Here is a 17,532-nt window from a genome sequence, read left to right as displayed (position 1 = left end):
CGGGGGCTGCAGTCCTCTCCGCCGCAACCCTCTCACCGAGCCGGGAACGGCGATCGATCGACGTTTCCCTCTCCGAGTTTCCGATATTTTAGCGGAGAAGAAAATTCGTCGAAGGTGCAAAATCGTGCGTGTACGTCGAGGAAGTGTGCCCGTTTTCGAAATCATCTGCCATTTCTTCTTCCCTTCCCCATCAATAATCGATATACCTACGAAACGTTGGGTCTCCGTAGTCGCACTTTTTTTTCGGTTTCAGCAATGGAAGAAGAGGTACACGCGGAAGGGAAAAATTTCAGGTTGGTGGCAGAACACGAGCTTCCCGAGATTGCGGACTTTCTCGCTCAATTTTTGCCCGACTCGATCAAGGTAGGCTTTTTTGTCGCACGAAATTACGCTTGCCGGTACGTGCACGACTTCATTATAATTTTGCGGCACGCGAGAGGGAGGCGCACGTGATTTCGCGAGACTTGGCGGACGCGTGTTTGCCCCCGGCGCGAGGGTTTCCGCGGACGGACGACGTGAGAAATCCATTAATTTGGGTTGGGTCGCGAAAAAATATTCCAATTAAAAGTGCCGAACGGCATGCCCCTTCGGGTTAGTCGCTACCGTTGCGTCCATCGATTCGGACGTGCCCGAGTTCTATCCCAAGAAATAAAAGTTTTTTTTTTGTGTGAAATCTTTTGATTTTTATTTTTTAGTAAATATATATTTTTTTTTCGACATCATATATAGTGACAACTCCCTATAGCGAAACTCTGTATTACGAACAAAATTTGTTGTACTATTGTACACTCTGTATAAAGAATTTCTCACTCTATACCGAAAGAAAAAAGGGCACATCAGGTAACGAATTAAGGATTAATGTTAATGCTTTTACCATTGTTTCAATCAGTTCTAATTTGACTTAGTGAATACGGCGAGCGGATAAGCGAAAAGAAAAGTGATGTGGGGCGTCGATACGGACTTACACCGTTGGCTGTATCCACAATTTGGAAGTGCAAAGAAAAAATCATTCATGCTGAAGCGGCAGGCAGTTCTAGTAAAAAACTAAGAAAGTCAAAATTTGAAGATTTGGATCGGGCAATGTTGCAGTGGTTCCAACAGCAACGTCTTAAAAATGTAACCCTCTCTGGAACTATCGTAAAACTAAAGGCAGAAAAGTTTCCTAAACAGCTTGGTATTATCGAATTCAAGAATTCGGAAAGATCGTTGGGGAAGTTCAAACAGAGACATGGGATAAATTATGAACAGATAAGTGGCGAAGCCCGTGATGTCGACAGAAACGTCACTAACGATTGGGCGGAGAAGACGTGGCCAAAACTAGGAGAAAAGTACCCTGCTGACGACATTTTTAATGCTCACGAAACAGGTATTTTTTACAGAATGACGCCAGATAAAATTCTTAAATTTCGAGAAAAAAGAAAGCTAGTCGTGATTGGAAAATCAACTAACCCACGATTTTTTAAGAACATCAAGCATTTGTCGGTCACTTACAAGGCAAACAAGTCTGCATGGGAAATTTTTGAAGAGATACGGGATGCAGAATTAAAGGGGAGGAAAGCATTACTTCTCTTAGATAACTACCCTGCACATCCCCATATTCCAAATATACGGAATATTGAATTGGCGTTTCTTGGAACTAAAACAACAAGTGTATTACAGCCGATGGACCAGAGCGTAATAAAAAGTCTTAAAAGTCGATACAGGAAAAACATTTTAATGAAAATGATCGAGTCCGAAGACAAATTTTCCATTAATATGCTAGATGCAGTCAACTTTATGAGTAAAGCTGGGAAAGAGGTGACAGCAGAAACAATTTAACACTCTTATCGTCATGCAGGACTTATTACCGAGAATGCGAACTGGACTTGGAAGATGATCAGCCACTAAGCGGGTGGATAAAGCAGTTTCAAACAACAATTACGTTTACAAGTGATGAGTTGCGAGATTTTATGGTGATAGATCAGGATTTGCCTACAACAGCAGACTTGACAGAAGAAGCCATATTACAACAAGCAAGAAAGGGTGAGGAAGAGCATCAAGAGGAAGAAGAAAATGAAGAAGTTGACCCGGGACCACCACTAACCATTCAACAAGCCGTATATTCAGTTAAGCTGCTAGAGACATTTTTTTGTGTATCATGGCCCCTCTCGACGAAATGGTGAAAATACAAGCCCAAGTACGAGATGCGTATTGGCATACTAAAAAAATTCAAAAGAAAATGACCGATTATTTGAAACATTATATGTAGTTTTTAAATATTTATATAAAATGTTCCTAAGTAGATGTTAAAATATGTATATAAAATAATTAAATATTACAGAACACATTGTTATTTTTCAAGTGCCTATAACTCTTCATAAAGAAAAAAAAAGCAGTCCTCTTCAATTTCGCTGTATAGAGTTTCGACTTATTTTATTTTTACATTAGTTGGAGTAGGTTCACAAACAATTTTTCAGTAATTGCACTAACTCCTACTAAATTCGCAAGTCCGATGTAAGACTTCCACGGACAGATTGCGATTACGTCCGGTTTAATCAATTCTCGGGGCTTCTTCTCGATGTATGGGTTTGTTAGAACACAGAATCTCTAACACTTTTTCAACCAATTAAGGTGTTGGAATTGAGCGTGCGCTTAAGTTTTTAGATTAATTTGGAAGTATTACAGCTATAGCTAAGAATTAAAAGAGTTTACTGGTCCAATCGCAGGTAGCAGAGGCTCGTCAAAGTGACAGTGATCAAAAAAAGGATGTCTTATAACGTCACAAAGATGACCTCAGAATGTCGTCATAAAATTAACTTGATTAATTCCAGATATAGACTTTAAACTTCATATATAATTAAAACTATTACCACATTCTTCTACTTAACACCACGACGTAGGAGAATATATCCAGAGGTTGTCCAAATTGTGTGTTAAACGTTTATTATTATTTTTTTCGAAAAATGGTAAATACAAAATGGTGATTAATAAATGTGTGGAAAATCAAACTTATATTTTTTAAATGCAACACCGCATTAATAAATACCCATCGTGGGATTCTTATGGTATATACCGAGTGTTTTCGGATTATGGTCATTTTTTCGCCAAAAGTTGCTGATGCCGTTTCCGACAGCTGTAATTTTATTGTGCCTACAATTTTATAAAACGGCACCGTCTCTACTTGTCTTGAAGTTAGTACGAATCGTTTATACAGGGTGAGTCAAAATGAAAACTAATACTTTTCGTGAAAAAATCAAATAGAAGTCCCTGTATCTTATACTTCGATTATTATTTAAAAAAAAAGGCTTGTCTTTGTTCGTTAACTATAATTCTCCATTTTCCGCAACCGCAAAAGACGTTCCATATAATTTAATTTACTTTACTCACTTTACTTACTTTAACTTACTTTCGATATTCCCCGCTTTAAAAAGAAAAAAACCTATTTTCGAATGGCAGATTTCAGTTGGTGCCAAACATGTTCAATGGGATTAAATATACAGTACTAAGTGGAAGCCTTAAAACTGTATGCCCAAGATTTTTTGCATAATTATCACAGACGTATTCCTTTTGTAGGTTCAAGCTTTGTAGAACCTGAATTAATTGCTTTTTGGTATAATCTTCGTGAAAATAAATGTCGTTATTATACATGTAGTTTTGGATTGTTGCTTTTGTGTCACATGAGGAAGGGGTTTTAGTCAACTGTCTCCTGTGGTAACTTGCATTATCCATTACAATGACCCTATTAGGAGGAATATTTGGAACTACTTTGTTTTTAAACCAACTTTCAAATAAATCAACGGTGGTAATCCAAAGAATCTGTAATATTTTTCGCAGACAGAGAAAGTCCATTTGGAATCCAACCATCTTTAGAGCCAGCATGCAAAATAGCTATTTTTTTACCTCTTTTTGTTGGCGCGTTTGTTTTACACTTATCAGTTGAGTCAACCGGTTGTGTCGAACCAGGTTTCATCCAAGTAAATAATTGGCCTCAAAGATTCCATTTAAACTTGCCTTTTGTCAATTTTTTTAAATCTAAAACCCATGTGTTGAATACACTTCCATAAGGTAGTTCTGCCACATTTAACACCGGTTTCATGTTTTTCAAGCCTCCTAATTAAGATATTTAATGTAGGCACGATTTGTTCTTCGTATAAGTGGTAAATTTCACGCAGTATTATATCTTGATCACTTTCATCTACACTCGAGAAAATGTCAGCATCGCTTCTTTTTTTTCCTCGCTGAAATGTGATTATTCACAATTTTCCATACAGTTGATGTTGGAATTTTCGTCAATGTGGCCGTTTCTTCTAAAGATGTTTGCTTGCTGGCACCACCTTCAATGAGAGTCAAATAAACATTGTTTATGACTTCCTCCTCCTCCTTCCTTAGTGTTTTCTACATTAGGGCGGGAGCATCTCCTGAGAAACACTAGACTCGCACATATTTTGCATAATTCGCACACGATTTGACACACGCTGTATTACATACGAAATAAGAATGATTACTAATAAACTTAAACTAAGTAGTATAGCAAACCAAAGAATATTAAACACGGGTAGGTATAAAATGATTTTCTATTACGGACCACAATTTTACCTGAATTTAAATTCCGAAACTTTAGGTAATAATCTTGTTGCATTTGTATGTTAATGACCACCTTTGGATAATCCGATACAAAAGTAATTGGTCACTTTCTTATATCTATGAACAGACCATAACTCTTTGATATCTGTTATCTAAGTAGTTTTCAAAAAATCGAGTCGAAACATCATCGAAGCCGTATTAACTCAATTTGGCGCACATAAGCCGATCAAAGGCTTTAGACTAATCTAAAGATATAACTGCAGTCACAAGACCATTAACTAAAGAACTAATGATGTAATCGTTGATCTGTAAAAGTAGAGTAATAGTACTAAAACCTTTACGAAATCCAGATTGACTGTGGAAATAACATAACCATACATTTGTACATTTATAATTTTCTCCAAAACTTTAGATAAGGTTGGAAGAATACTGACTGGACGAAGGCCTGACTGGCTGGGATTGTTATTTTTTGCCAATGGTGTGATCAAAGCAAACTTCCAAATACTACATACGTAATTACATACCAATTGACGTAAAAAATACGTCACTTAAATGACATCATTCGTCTGAGATATCAGGACGTGATATATAACGTCATTTTCGTCAAATGGTGACTAGTTCATGACGTCCCTCTGCTACCTGCGATCTTTCCAAGATGTATTGGTTCTTCCTTACCACTCAAGAACGGTAAGCAAACAGCGAATAGCAAATTATTTCGGAACAATAATTTGCTAATCAATTGCGATCAATTAAAATTAGTTCTGACCTCTGCTGTAACGAACCTTATGAGCTCGTAGATGAAACATTTCTATCCTTGTTTAGTTCCACCAAACGTTGAAGACGTACTTGAACGACCGCGTGTGGGACTTTCATTTCTACGTGACGAAAACTTGGCCGGACGAAGCTGTGATATTACATTTCCCGGGCATGACGTCGACCGTAAGCGTCGCTCACCACACGTCACCTGTTTTCGATGAACCGACGTTAAAATTTCCAGCCGAACAACGCACTGTACGAGAGCTTCGGCGTGTTCTGCCCGTGCGACCAATTGGAGCACCTCGAGCTACTCAAAACCGAGGACGTTCTAATCGACTGGAGCCGGCCGATTTATTTAAATTTTACGCACGCGCGGATCATGGAAACAATTAAAGAGTTCTACGAGCCGATCGGTACCATGGAGAAACTCTACGGAGATGTTTACGTACTGTCCGAAGACGGCGCCACCGTCGTCGAAGAAGAGGAAACCAACCAAACGTAACTACTACCCTAAGGTTTACGTTTGCGTAGGTGGAATCATGGAATACGGAAATTTAATGTTTTCTTCGCGGAACACTTATATCGAACTGAGACCAACGTTCACGCTTCCCCTTATCCACGTAAACCGCGATATTATCCAATCCCTGCATTTTCCAAGCCTCAGCTAATGGTAGCGCGCGTTTTAGGACATTCGTAGAGTCCGCGGAGATGATGCAGCTGCGCCCCGAGCACGCCCAAATCATCCACGACCTGTATCCGGCCAATCACATGGAGTGCATCGAAGTCTTCCAGAGGCTCATCGAGAGGCTGCCGTGTTACGGCGTTTTCTCCGCCGGCGGAGACCTGGCCGCGTGGATGGTGCAGTCGTATTACGGGGCCATGTTCTCGATGCAGACCCGACCCGAATATAGGCGGAAAGGTTACGGCATGATTTTGGCCAAGTACCTGACTAAATTAGTAAGTATGGGCGTGGGGCCATGCCGCGGTATGGATTTTGGTTAGTCGCGTCGGACAGACTAGAAGGGGAAAACCTTCATCAAACTATTATTTAATTCCGGTAGACACGATACAATTTCTAAATGTATTTTCCTTATAAATATGCAACGTGTTTGTTGACTACCAAACTTAAAGAAGTTCGAGAGTATAAATAAATCTAAGTGGAAAAAACATTCAAGAAGCAACTGTAGAACCTCCTACAGACAAAACGCTCATTGCTTCATAACAAGTAATCGCAGATAAAGTGTCGCTTGCCAAATATAATAATAAAATGGCCAATGGACAAAATTGTTAAAAAACTGAATTAAAATATGTAACCTAATTTAGCCCCAAACGTAAGAGAATTGCAGAGAAAAAAGTATCGTTTATTCTATCAAAATTTAACATACAACTTTTAAAAACAAAATGCCACCAAAATAAGCTCGAAAAAATTGCATGTCGCCCATTAAAAATTTATCAGTTAAAAATACAGGCTTCAACAACCGGGGTTTACTTTAGCTAAGGTTGATAAATACATTTATAACACTTTGGAAATTTAATTGATAATGAAAAGTTACTTTGCTAATTAATTATTTGTAATCATTCATTTGAATCTTATCTAATTGAAATCTTATCTTCGCCGAAAAAATTAAAGTCGCGAAATCGGCACAGTAGTTCAAACGTTCACCACTGTCGCGCTGCGATCTAAATTTGAAATCCCAATTGCCTTCTCTAAACAAATAGAAGCCCTGCCTATGTTGACAGTACAGGAACTATGTAACATTTTTTGAGGTTCATTCAACGTGCGCATGCGCGAAATTTAAAATTTCGTTTTTAACCAATGACAGCTCTAGGCAAATTCTGACGTTGACGCATAAGACCTTGCGGCTTTCAACAAACAACATGACAGCTGACATGACAGCGTCCATTTTTGGATGCGGCATTGTTACCGCAGTATTTTTTCAAAATATGTCGAAATCCTATTAAATTTTCATGCAAAAAAGGAGTTAAGGTGTGAGTTTTTCTTTTTTAAGCCCTGTATATACAATGCCATTTCTACATGTACTTTTTCATGTAAACTATTTTTCCGATTTTTTTTTGCTTCTAAATCGGCGCAAGGCGTTAATTTTCATAAACTCATAGGTTTAACCTGTATTGATACATTGATTGATTGTACACTAAAACCTATTATTCAAACATTTTTCGTAGCTATTTAAGTGTACCTAAAGATGTAGGGAATGCTGCTTAGTAATTTATGTAAGTCTATTTTTTGTGTATTTAATGTAGAATATATAGGAATCACTGTGTCGCTAAGATCCCTATTAGGTGCTCATATTTGCCACATTTGCTGTATTTCCGTAAAAGAACAAAATATTGAAAGCACAAATTATACAATGAAAACAACAATGGTACAGACTGTTCTGCGACAATATTAATTACTTATCTCTGCGTTATGTTCGGCTTTCAGAGATTGATGTTACGTTCTATAAAAATTAAACCATTTTCCAGAAAAATTACGGCAGTGTACGAGGTTAGCGCCAAAATTTCCCGGTCTGACATAGATGCAGCTCTTTTAAATATATGTCTTAGTAGGCTGCGAAAAAAAAAATTGAAGTCTTGCGTCAAACAGCATTTTAAACAAGACGTGTCCGCAAATAACGCAAATTGAGCATAGAACAGTCATAGTTTTTGACAAAACAAGGGTTAGCACCTAAAATTATTAAAGAAAGGCTGGATGGTGTGTACGGCCAAAGTTCTCCTTCGTATTCTGTGGTGAGAGAATGGGCAAAACGTTTTCGAATGGGGCAGGAATTCCTTGACGATGATTTTCTGATACAAATGTTCGTCGAATCCTGCATGATCATTCAGGTATGCATAAGGTTAGTGTAAAATGGGTTCCTACAAACCTTTTAACTATTCAAAAACAACGCCTTATCGAGTGTGTGCGGTCTTTTTTGGGAATCTGTGGGTCGGAACCGAAGCCTGTGATAGATACTATTGTGACGGGAGATGAAACTATGGTTCTCTATCGAAAAAAGGATCAATGGAGTGGCGTCGTAAGCCTGAAGCACCTCCAAGAAAATTCAGAGTCTGCCAGTCAACAAAAAAGGTGATGGCCACGATCTTTTGGGATTGTGAAGGAATTCTTTTGATAGATTTTAAAGAAACTTATACCACTGTCAATGGTAAATATGACGCAACATTATTACATAAATTACGAGACTTCATACGTATAAAACGTTGAAGAGAACTGACCAGAGACGTGCATCTTTTGCACGATAATGCACCTGTCCATACTGCTGGTGTTGCACAAGCTGCCATTTTAGAGTGTGGGTTCCAACAGGTAGATCATCCTCCCTATAGTCCAGATATGGCCCCAGCGACTATTATTTGTTTGGATATTTGAAAAAGGACTTACTGCAGTTTAACGACAAGTTGAGTTAAAAGAGGCTGTTTTAGCTCATTTTGCAGACCAAAAGAATATTTTTTTAAAGGGATTGAGTTATTAATAAAGAGATGTAGTAAGTGTATTGAAGTTAAGGGGGATTATATTGGAAAAGAATAAAAAATTGTTACTCTACTTTGTTTCTTTCATATTCAGGCCGGGAAATTTTGGCGCTGCCCTCGTAGCAACTCAGACAGTTGGGGGAGACCGATGCGCCAAATATCCATACCTTCTCTACGAAAATATCATAGCCTCCTGCGACGGATCAATTTTTACCGTAGTAGAGCCACTATATTATCTTATAGCTGTATGGTTTACATCCATGGGTTTCCTTTGGCGATTTGAGCGATCAATACTGCAAATTCTGCATTCTGCATTTTTGAAGGACTTTATTGTGAGGACGAACGCATAAGGTATTTCATTAAATTAAAAGAGGCGTTTTTTTTTACAATATCTTCCTATTTATTTCCAAATAATAACATCTGCGTTTTGTTAGAATTCAATAAGAGGTTGTGAGCTACAGATACCTCCAAAATTATTTTTAGATTTAAATTCATTTTAGTAGCGGCATTTAAAGCTTCACTAGCAACAAAAAATAAATATAACTGAGCGTATTGATGAGATTTACAAAATTCAAGAAAAGTAGGGAAGTCGGCTGTATAAACTGAGAACAGTATAGCTCCCAGAATTCTTCCCTGGGGAACCCCTCTCTCCAAAGCAATGTCATCTGAATTTGTATTTCCTATAACTACCCTTTGGTATCTCTGACAAAGAAAATTTTAAAAAAATGAAAGAGCAGTAGCTTTTATCCCGAAGAATTTCAGTTTAGTTAAGAGTAAGAAGCGATCCAAGGTGTCGAACTTTTTGATATAGTCGAAGTGCATGAGGCAAGAATTTAATTTAGAATCCGCTGCTCCCAATAAATTATCATTAACATGAAGCAAGGCAGTAGTACTGTGAAGAGGTCGAAAACCAGACTGAGTGTCTGGGAGGATTTTGTTATCGCATAGGAACTGACGAAGTTGTTTAGTTACAATGTTTTCAATAAATCTTTAATACCACTTGGGCACTCTTTCTTTGGAACGAGTATAACTTCAGATTGCTTCCAAGAGTCTGGAAAAACCCCGGTCAGGAGGCACTTGTTAACAAGATTGCTTTCAAAAAATCGTGGGTGAGTGGGGCAAGTTCATAGCAAATATCGCGAATCACCTTTTTATTTTAAAAAGAAAGAGCTTCGCGGATTCTTGTCCTAGAGGGACGCATTGTTTTTCTATCGTGCTCCTGCGGACCACTATGGAACTTCCGCAAAATCGATGTAATTTGATTGTGAATACACCCTGTGTAAAGTGTCCTTCACATCTCGTCGAACTTCAAAGTTACGGCACACTTCGGTAAATATTAAAATTTTTACTGGTAATTGCAATTTAAAATTACCGTAAACTCTCTCTGGACACAGTTTACGTTACTGTTCATATCAAATTATCAAATCTTCAAAAGTTTTTAATGTATCGCCAATAATTTACCCACAAAAACGGAAATTTCGAAATAGAGGATATATAGATATCTCCTTAGTTTCCGGGTATCCGAATTTTCCCAATGGAGTAAATGGTTTTCAAAAAACTACTTGTATTCTGAAACCATGCAATAGGTGATTGATAATTTGCTCTCTAAAAGAACAATTTTCAGGTTCTTTTAGATTTTTGTCTATAACTAAAACACCTTCTATATAATCTAAAAAATGCGTGAAACAAAAGTTTAGCGCCCGGTCTCCCACGTATTACGGATGTAAAATTTTTCCTATCGGCTTTGGAGGAAAAAAGCAAATTCAAAAATTAAAAAAAAATAGTTCGCTTGAACTTCTCTCCCAAGTCTGAAGTCCGGTAGCTGCAAATTTGGAGTACTTATTATGATTTTTAATATTGCACGGAATATCGCGAACACCCTGTACAATACTTAAAACCCGTAAATACAAAAGTTTAAGCTGTCTGTTTGAAAAATTGCCAAGAATAAAAGTTTATGGAGTCGTTTCCTCTGCGTCTTCAGGTTCAAGAATTTTTCCAGTTTTGTAAACGGTTTTTGAAAATGGGCTTTTTGTAGACACACGCGATTTTTATTTTATTTTTTAAATACTTCCCGACCCCCCAATTTTTCAATTTCAATAGGTTCCGCCACGGGGCAAAGCTGCATATATGTGCCAAATATGAAGTTGATTGATTCAAATATCGGACGCTTATCATGTTTCATAGCAAGGTCCAGTCGAAAATCGCGAAAAAAAGATGGATATCGGTGTCGGATCTGGGCCATTTCTTATAAGCTTATGTGCCTCGTGGAGGATTAAAAAGGAGGCAAATTTCAATTTTGTAGCTCCAACGGTTCGAAAGTTATTCAGGAAAAACCAAAATACGAGAACGGAGAACGGACAGACAAAAAAAAATTTTTTTTTCGACGGTGATCATTTCTGTACCAACGGCGATATAAAATTTTTATACGAGCGCAGATATTTTCGAAAATTTGATTTCATCGCTTTTCGAAAGTAACAAGGAAAGTGATATGATCGACTAAATACGGAGTAGTCAAAAGAATCATTTTTATATCAATATTGTCTGAACCATGAGCGTTAGTTTTAATACTAATCAATGTTTTATTAACTTCCTCAGAGTAAACTTTAGCAAAACGGAATGAATCAGGATCAAATTGGTTATTAATATAATTTGCCGGCATAAACCCAGGATCAATACCACCAACAGCTCCAAAAGAAGTAAAAACAACATTAAAACCATTAGGTTGACCAAAATTGTTTTAAAACATTAAAGTGTGATTACTGTGCACTTGAAGTCTCAGCCTTAAACGTACTTGCCAAATATAGCTCTCACACGGGAGTCCACAAAATTTCGTAATTCCCTATACTCGTTTAATCAATATCTGACTATTTTTAAGTTTTATTAAAAGTTTAAGGTTTTTGGTAAGCATGGAGCATGAATATCAAATAAATAATTCATATTATTCGTAAGAAAATTAACTTGTGTGTTAAATAAGCGCGTGCGCAGATTCGGGTTGCATATATTTAAGCCTCCTAGGAATGTTAATTCTATGCATGGGGTGGTGTTATTTTTGCAGGTAAAAGAGCGGGGCTACTTGCCGTTCGTCGTGATTCGGCCCGAGAACGACGCGTCGAAAGGTCTCTACGCGAAACTCGGCTTCAAGAAACATTTCGAGACTGTGCGCGCCATCTTGAAGCCGCACGATGCGTGCTGCGGTGGAGGGGGCGGGGGCGGCGGCACACATAACGGCGATTGCGTCAAAGAAAGTGATAATTTCGTTAGTGATAGTACTGGAAACGGAGAGGTGGGGGAGGAATGTAACGGCGACGATGAGTAAGCCACGTTTTGAGTTTCAACGACGCTTTTTTTTGTGGGTCGGGAGGGACCGGATGAGGACGACCAAGGTTCGAAAATCAGCGAGGTAGACCAAACCGTCGTGACACCTGCTCAATTTTAAGGAGACAAAATTATTATCCGCGCGTATACCTCTTCTTCCTCCTCCTCCTCCCCCTCGCGTACCAGAAAAAGAAAAACTGTTGCTTGTTTAGCACTTTTCATAAAAAATCCCCCCGAGTGTTGTGGGGCGCCCAGCTGAATTGACGATTCGTTTATAATGAGTAACATAGGAAACAAATTTTCGATCTCCATTTCGCTTACGGTTTTCAGTGCTGCAGTTAGTTCTGGATCAAATTAAAAACTAGATTTTACTTTTCAAAGAATAACGTTGCTATAGCTAGTAAACTCTTCTGTCCAAAGTGCAGTCGTAATTTTAATGATCTAACCGAATCCAATCTACTGTGGAAAGTATCTTCTGTTCGACTAAGCGTCATCTGACAACGGCGCACCCTCTATGTTTCTCTGCACTTTAGACCTAAGTTTTGGTTAGTTTAGCATATACCAACGACAGTGATGTGATAATTAACCAACTAACCGACCGAGAACGGGGACAGTTGGTTGTTTTCCTTAATATTTTATTTTATATTATATTTGTTTTAATTTTAAAGGCTTGCTCGACACTTTACTCTCTATACACATTCCGAATCTTATTCTCTGACACTTATGAGAGTATCCATCTTAAGGGTCTCGTTTAAAAGCTGTGATTTAGGAAAGTTTCCAAACATCCTTAGGCAAAGTAGTAGTTAAGTATTATTCCAAATTATTCATTTGGCCTTTAGGATGGAAGCTGTGTTTTTTCTCCAATTTTACTGAGTACCATCTTACACCAATTTATTAGGGAACGTTGTAAGTGTTACTTAGTGCAAACCCGATGGCTTCATCCTTGAATGTAATGAGATGCGTTACGTAATTATATCCAGTTTATTGTTTTAGAATTAAAAATGTATATTTTATAATCAATTTTTATTTATGTAACCCCTTAGTTTGAAGCGTCCGCTATTGGCCCTTATGCTGTCTGAAAAAGAAAAATTATTTATCACCATTTGCTGATTCTCACGGCCATAACTTCAAAGTTTGGCCGAATGATGCAGACAATTTGATCATTAAAAATAAAAAGAAGAAGATTGTGTAAGTGATGAAATAGGTTAACTCTTTCACTTATAACAAATCTTTTATCTATTGATGGAACATGGTAATAAATAACGTACATTTTGTTTCAAAAGGTTAAAATTTCGCCGCAAATTTCAGTCAGTAACGTTGCACACTGACGTGGGAAACATAAAAGTTGAGCTTTTCTGCGAAAATTGTCCCAAAGCTTGCGAAAACTTTTTGGCACTCTGTGCTAGCGACTATTACAACGGGTGTTTGTTCCATAGAAATATAAAGGGTTTCATAGTTCAAACAGGCGATCCTACTGGCACCGGCAAAGGCGGGACGTCAATATGGGGCAAAAAATTTGAAGATGAATTTAAGGAGCAGCTTAAGGTAAGGTTGGCATATCTTGGAGCAGTAAAAGGGCAGGTAACGTTTTAGCACAACGTTAGGGGTATTTTATCAATGGCCAACAATGGGCCGAACACTAACGGCAGTCAGTTTTTCATTAGTTATGCCCCTCAACCGCACTTGGATTTGAAATATACTGTATTTGGGAAGTAAGTATATTATACTTCGTTTGCGGGTTTAAAACAAACTATTTTAGAGTTATCGACGGATTAGAAGCTTTAGATGAACTAGAAAAACTGGCGGTCCACCCAAAAACTTACAAGCCGCTAAATGATATAAAAATTAATAGTGTTACAATTCACGCGAATCCAATTGCGGGATAAGTTTTAATTCAAACAATCTAATATTGACAAGGGTGTATAATAAAAAATAAAGATTAAAAAAGTGTTACAGTATTTTGGCGGCACAGCTTGGAATTATTCGAGAAATAAATGACTAGGCAACAACTGATTACAGAGTATTATGAGATTCTGCCCCCGCTACTAATACCTACTAGAGACGTATGCAAAAAGAATTTAAAAAATCTGAAGATCTGTCAATTATATGTTCAAATTCGGCAAAAGACAAAGATCCGTCGTCATCAAGATCTGCTTCCTCCAAAATGTTGTGCAACAACATGCCCATCTCCCCCTCGCTCAGCTTATTTTCACCCGTCAATTTATTTACGACTTGCTTCAGATCCGACACGCCCAGCATATCGTCGCCATCAAAATCAAAAATTCGAAAGGCGTGCTCTGCCTTAACGGATTTTGGGGCCGTGGGTGAAAAAACGGACATCATATCTAGGAAATCCTCGAACGTACAGTCTCCATCTTGGCTGGAGCTGAATACTTTGCATATGCGTTCGCCGAACGGATTAACACTGAGCTCGGGATACTGCAACATTTTGCTCATCGATAGTTTAGCGTTTTTGTTGTGACCCACTTTTTCGGGAGCTAATGCTTTGAACTTCTGATGTGCGTACAATACTTCTTTCTTTGTAAAGTAAGTCAGGTCTTGGTAATCTTGCAGCTCCTCAACGGTGAACTGGCTCTTTGTTTGTCCCATGGAAGTATTTATATATGTGCGTATTCCATTGAGAGTTGTTCAATGAAGAGTAAACATAACCTCAGTTTGTTTTTCTAATTGTACCGCGGCCATCCGCCCAGTGTTTGTCACACGTGCGTAGTATCGTCAGGACATGACTGTGTACTTTAGTGAAATACGCCTTTAGTAGCCGCTGCTGCTAGGGTAATTAGATTGGAACGTTTTGTTTGTTAATTTGACTGACTGACTGATTACGTATACGGTGTATGCATAGAGCAAGAAATTCTTTCTCTATGTGTGTGTTTTGGGTGTTATGTACACGACGGTTGTAGTGGTTCATGGTTAAAATTGAAACCAGAGAATAATTTTTTTTTTAATCATGTTCTTGTCAATGTGTCAGTCCATTACCCAAAATGAAAAATTTCCTCGATCGGTACCGTAATGGGCGAGTGTCTCTTGTGTAATGCTATATGTTCTTGAAAAACAAATGAAGGGAAGGACGACTATGGTACTGGCTTAGTATTTATGGAAACTGTCAATCACGGTCGTCTGTGATGTAGTTGTTTGTTTTCTTTCGTGTTGGCCAAGTAGTTTCGGAATTAACACAAATGACAAAATAATGAGTGGCACAGGGGAATATTCCATAGACACCAGTTATTTCAACAAACCACCACCGAGCATTTATAGGCGAAGCGAAACGTCGAATCCCTGGAACAGACCCACTTCTAAAACATCTTATCCAAGTTACCAAAATGCACAAGACAGTTCAGTTATGCCGCCCCCGCCGATCCTCGGGCCTTCGACAGCCAGGCGGGCCACATCTAGTAGAAGTTCTTATGGCAGCAATAGAAACTATAACACTCATTACAAGGGTTTGAGTCAATATGGCAGCACAGCTTCAGACAACGGCTATGGTAACTCTGCGGCGAGGTACAGCACTCACAGATACACTTCAGTGTCGTCGTCGTATACGAGCCAGAGCAGCCCTTCTTCCACCACAACAAGAAGCTATAATAACTCAACTTCGGTGACTAATATGTATACAACCCCGCCACCGAGTGCTGCAGTTGTACCGGTGCAATACCCGCCGCCGCCTCCGCCGCCTCCTCCTCCACCAGCTTTACCCACATGCACATCCGGGGTGGAGCACTCAACTAACGTACCGCCACCGACTCAGTATGCAATGGCTCAGATGGTGTACGGGACATACAGCGTACCTCAAGTACCCGTCGATTTTAGAGCTTACCAAAACGATTACATGTTCGGGAACATGTACCAACCCGTGACCAATGGGTATAATAGGAACCGTCGAGTGTCCACTGATGGGGACCCGTCGCAAAAAAAACCCAAGAGAAAGAAACCACTGTCGCAAAACATACCAGTGAGAAAGGAATGGGCGGTGGAGGACGCGAGGCGCGCATTGGAGGTCGAAAAAGAGTTTAACAAGCGTCAAAAAAGCCAGTCGTTGATCATAAAGTTTCCCGATATCGAAGTGAATAGGGAAATCGTGCGGAAGTTTAACCCGAAAATCGACACGGTCCATTTTCAACAGCCGTCGACTCCGCGCTTTTGCTTCGTCAGCCTGTCGGAGGGCGCCAACGCCGACGACGTTATCAAAGAGCTTAACCAGACCCCATTCGGTAGCGGTTACTTAATCGCGGAACACAAAAAGGACCGCGAAGATGAGATAAACATTGGACCGGAAGACATCGATCCCCTCACGCTGTACGTCGGCAACCTGGCCCAAGAGATTACCATCGAGGATATGTACAAAGCCTACCCGAAACGTAAACGGGTGGATATCGGTTACGCGAAGAAGATGAAGTTCACGCGGTACGCCTTCGTGTTGTTTCACAACGTCGAGGACGCGATCGAGGCGTTCCAGAACACTTTCGCCTCGGAAATGCATTCAAAAAGCATAATTGTCAGGTTCAGGCGTTTGCACGGAACGGTCGGCCTGCCGGGCGAGCCCAAACCTCAAAATCCGCCGAAGAGAACCGAAGATCGCCGAACGGATGATTCGAACACGAACCTGGTGGATATGGAGGTGGACGCGCCTCGGGAAGATGCGGGCGAAACGACACGCAAAACCGAAACGGATGATCGCAGGATCGTGCAATTACCCCAAATACTCGATGACGAATTTAAGAGTGAATTCAAAGGTGAAATGGAAGACGACGAGGAGTCCGACAGCTGCGACGAAAGAGACCAGCCGTTGCCCGAGATATTTTATAGTAATAATTCGACGGACGCCGTCGAAGGTGTGAGCGAGAGCAACGATGATCGCGTCGAAGTAAAAAAGGAGCCTCGGGACGAATACTGGGCGGAACCGGCTATAGGCGACGAGGTGCATGAAAACAAGAGGATTAAGGTAGAAGAGCAGGACCAGAGTTTCTTCCAGCCGGTCATGGAGCAAATTCACAGACCTATGCTAGAGCCAAAGAAGGAGACGGTGAAAGAGACCCAACCACAACTAGAACTACCTATAATGGAGGTGAAAAAGGAAGAATACGAAACGGACAAAGACGATGACGAAGATAGTTCTGACGATGGCGGCGGCGTTGATTTCGATAGCATTATGAACGCCTTGGACCGGCCTCATTTTTAAATAAAATGTTATGCATTTCATCCTATATATATATATATATATATATATATATATATATATATATCTGTATATATGTCGGTTTATGTTAAGTTTTAATTGTTAAGTGTGTGTGTGTAATATATAAATTTTTTAAATATCAAAGTTAAAAATGTGCCTAGGTTGCAGCATAACCACAGTTAAACTTTTTCACACTGCTGCCAACCTTCCAACCGCTGCGA

The 17,532-nt window shown here is 39.3% G+C and overlaps 4 protein-coding genes across 4 annotated transcripts; 3 read left to right on the top strand and 1 right to left on the bottom strand.

The window, feature by feature from the left end:
- On the top strand, positions 1-13,093 carry LOC132701765 (uncharacterized). The gene is made up of 5 exons (XM_060669941.1): positions 1-363; positions 5,386-5,502; positions 5,561-5,817; positions 6,006-6,276; positions 11,858-13,093. The coding sequence occupies exons 1-5, from the start codon at positions 256-258 to the stop codon at positions 12,116-12,118; spliced, it is 1,014 nt and encodes a 337-aa protein (XP_060525924.1). The 5' UTR covers positions 1-255; the 3' UTR covers positions 12,119-13,093.
- Positions 13,094-13,269: 176 nt separating this feature from the next.
- LOC132701978 (peptidyl-prolyl cis-trans isomerase-like 3) lies at positions 13,270-14,126 on the top strand. The gene is made up of 4 exons (XM_060670343.1): positions 13,270-13,369; positions 13,426-13,662; positions 13,711-13,829; positions 13,877-14,126. The coding sequence occupies exons 1-4, from the start codon at positions 13,367-13,369 to the stop codon at positions 14,001-14,003; spliced, it is 486 nt and encodes a 161-aa protein (XP_060526326.1). The 5' UTR covers positions 13,270-13,366; the 3' UTR covers positions 14,004-14,126.
- A 40-nt stretch (positions 14,127-14,166) lies between these two features.
- Positions 14,167-14,938, bottom strand: LOC132701977 (calcium and integrin-binding protein 1-like). Its single transcript, XM_060670342.1, has one exon. The coding sequence runs from the start codon at positions 14,725-14,727 to the stop codon at positions 14,173-14,175; it is 555 nt and encodes a 184-aa protein (XP_060526325.1). The 5' UTR covers positions 14,728-14,938; the 3' UTR covers positions 14,167-14,172.
- A 188-nt stretch (positions 14,939-15,126) lies between these two features.
- LOC132701737 (uncharacterized) lies at positions 15,127-17,419 on the top strand. The gene has a single exon (XM_060669891.1). The coding sequence runs from the start codon at positions 15,326-15,328 to the stop codon at positions 17,312-17,314; it is 1,989 nt and encodes a 662-aa protein (XP_060525874.1). The 5' UTR covers positions 15,127-15,325; the 3' UTR covers positions 17,315-17,419.
- Positions 17,420-17,532: the final 113 nt, after the last annotated feature.

Source organism: Cylas formicarius, unplaced genomic scaffold, assembly GCF_029955315.1.
Source record: "Cylas formicarius isolate icCylForm1 unplaced genomic scaffold, icCylForm1.1 PGA_scaffold_5__7_contigs__length_24384050, whole genome shotgun sequence".
NCBI lineage: Eukaryota > Metazoa > Arthropoda > Insecta > Coleoptera > Brentidae > Cylas > Cylas formicarius.
Note: the sequence above shows the minus strand (reverse complement) of the source record. Positions and strands in the feature narration are given on the sequence as shown.

What these genes read in the sequence shown, in the direction of transcription:
- LOC132701765 (XM_060669941.1), top strand. Translation starts at nt 256, where the DNA reads ATGGAAGAAGAGGTACACGCGGAAGGGAAAAATTTCAGGTTGGTGGCA. An exon ending in TCCCGGGCATGACGTCGACC is followed by an intron (nt 5,503 to 5,560) that starts GTAAGCGTCGCT and finishes TAAAATTTCCAG; the next exon opens with CCGAACAACGCACTGTACGA. An exon ending in CCAAGTACCTGACTAAATTA is followed by an intron (nt 6,277 to 11,857) that starts GTAAGTATGGGC and finishes TTATTTTTGCAG; the next exon opens with GTAAAAGAGCGGGGCTACTT.
- LOC132701978 (XM_060670343.1), top strand. An exon ending in AATTTAAGGAGCAGCTTAAG is followed by an intron (nt 13,663 to 13,710) that starts GTAAGGTTGGCA and finishes GTAACGTTTTAG; the next exon opens with CACAACGTTAGGGGTATTTT. An exon ending in AAATATACTGTATTTGGGAA is followed by an intron (nt 13,830 to 13,876) that starts GTAAGTATATTA and finishes AAACTATTTTAG; the next exon opens with AGTTATCGACGGATTAGAAG.
- LOC132701737 (XM_060669891.1), top strand. Translation starts at nt 15,326, where the DNA reads ATGAGTGGCACAGGGGAATATTCCATAGACACCAGTTATTTCAACAAA.
- LOC132701977 (XM_060670342.1), bottom strand. Translation starts at nt 14,727, where the DNA reads ATGGGACAAACAAAGAGCCAGTTCACCGTTGAGGAGCTGCAAGATTAC.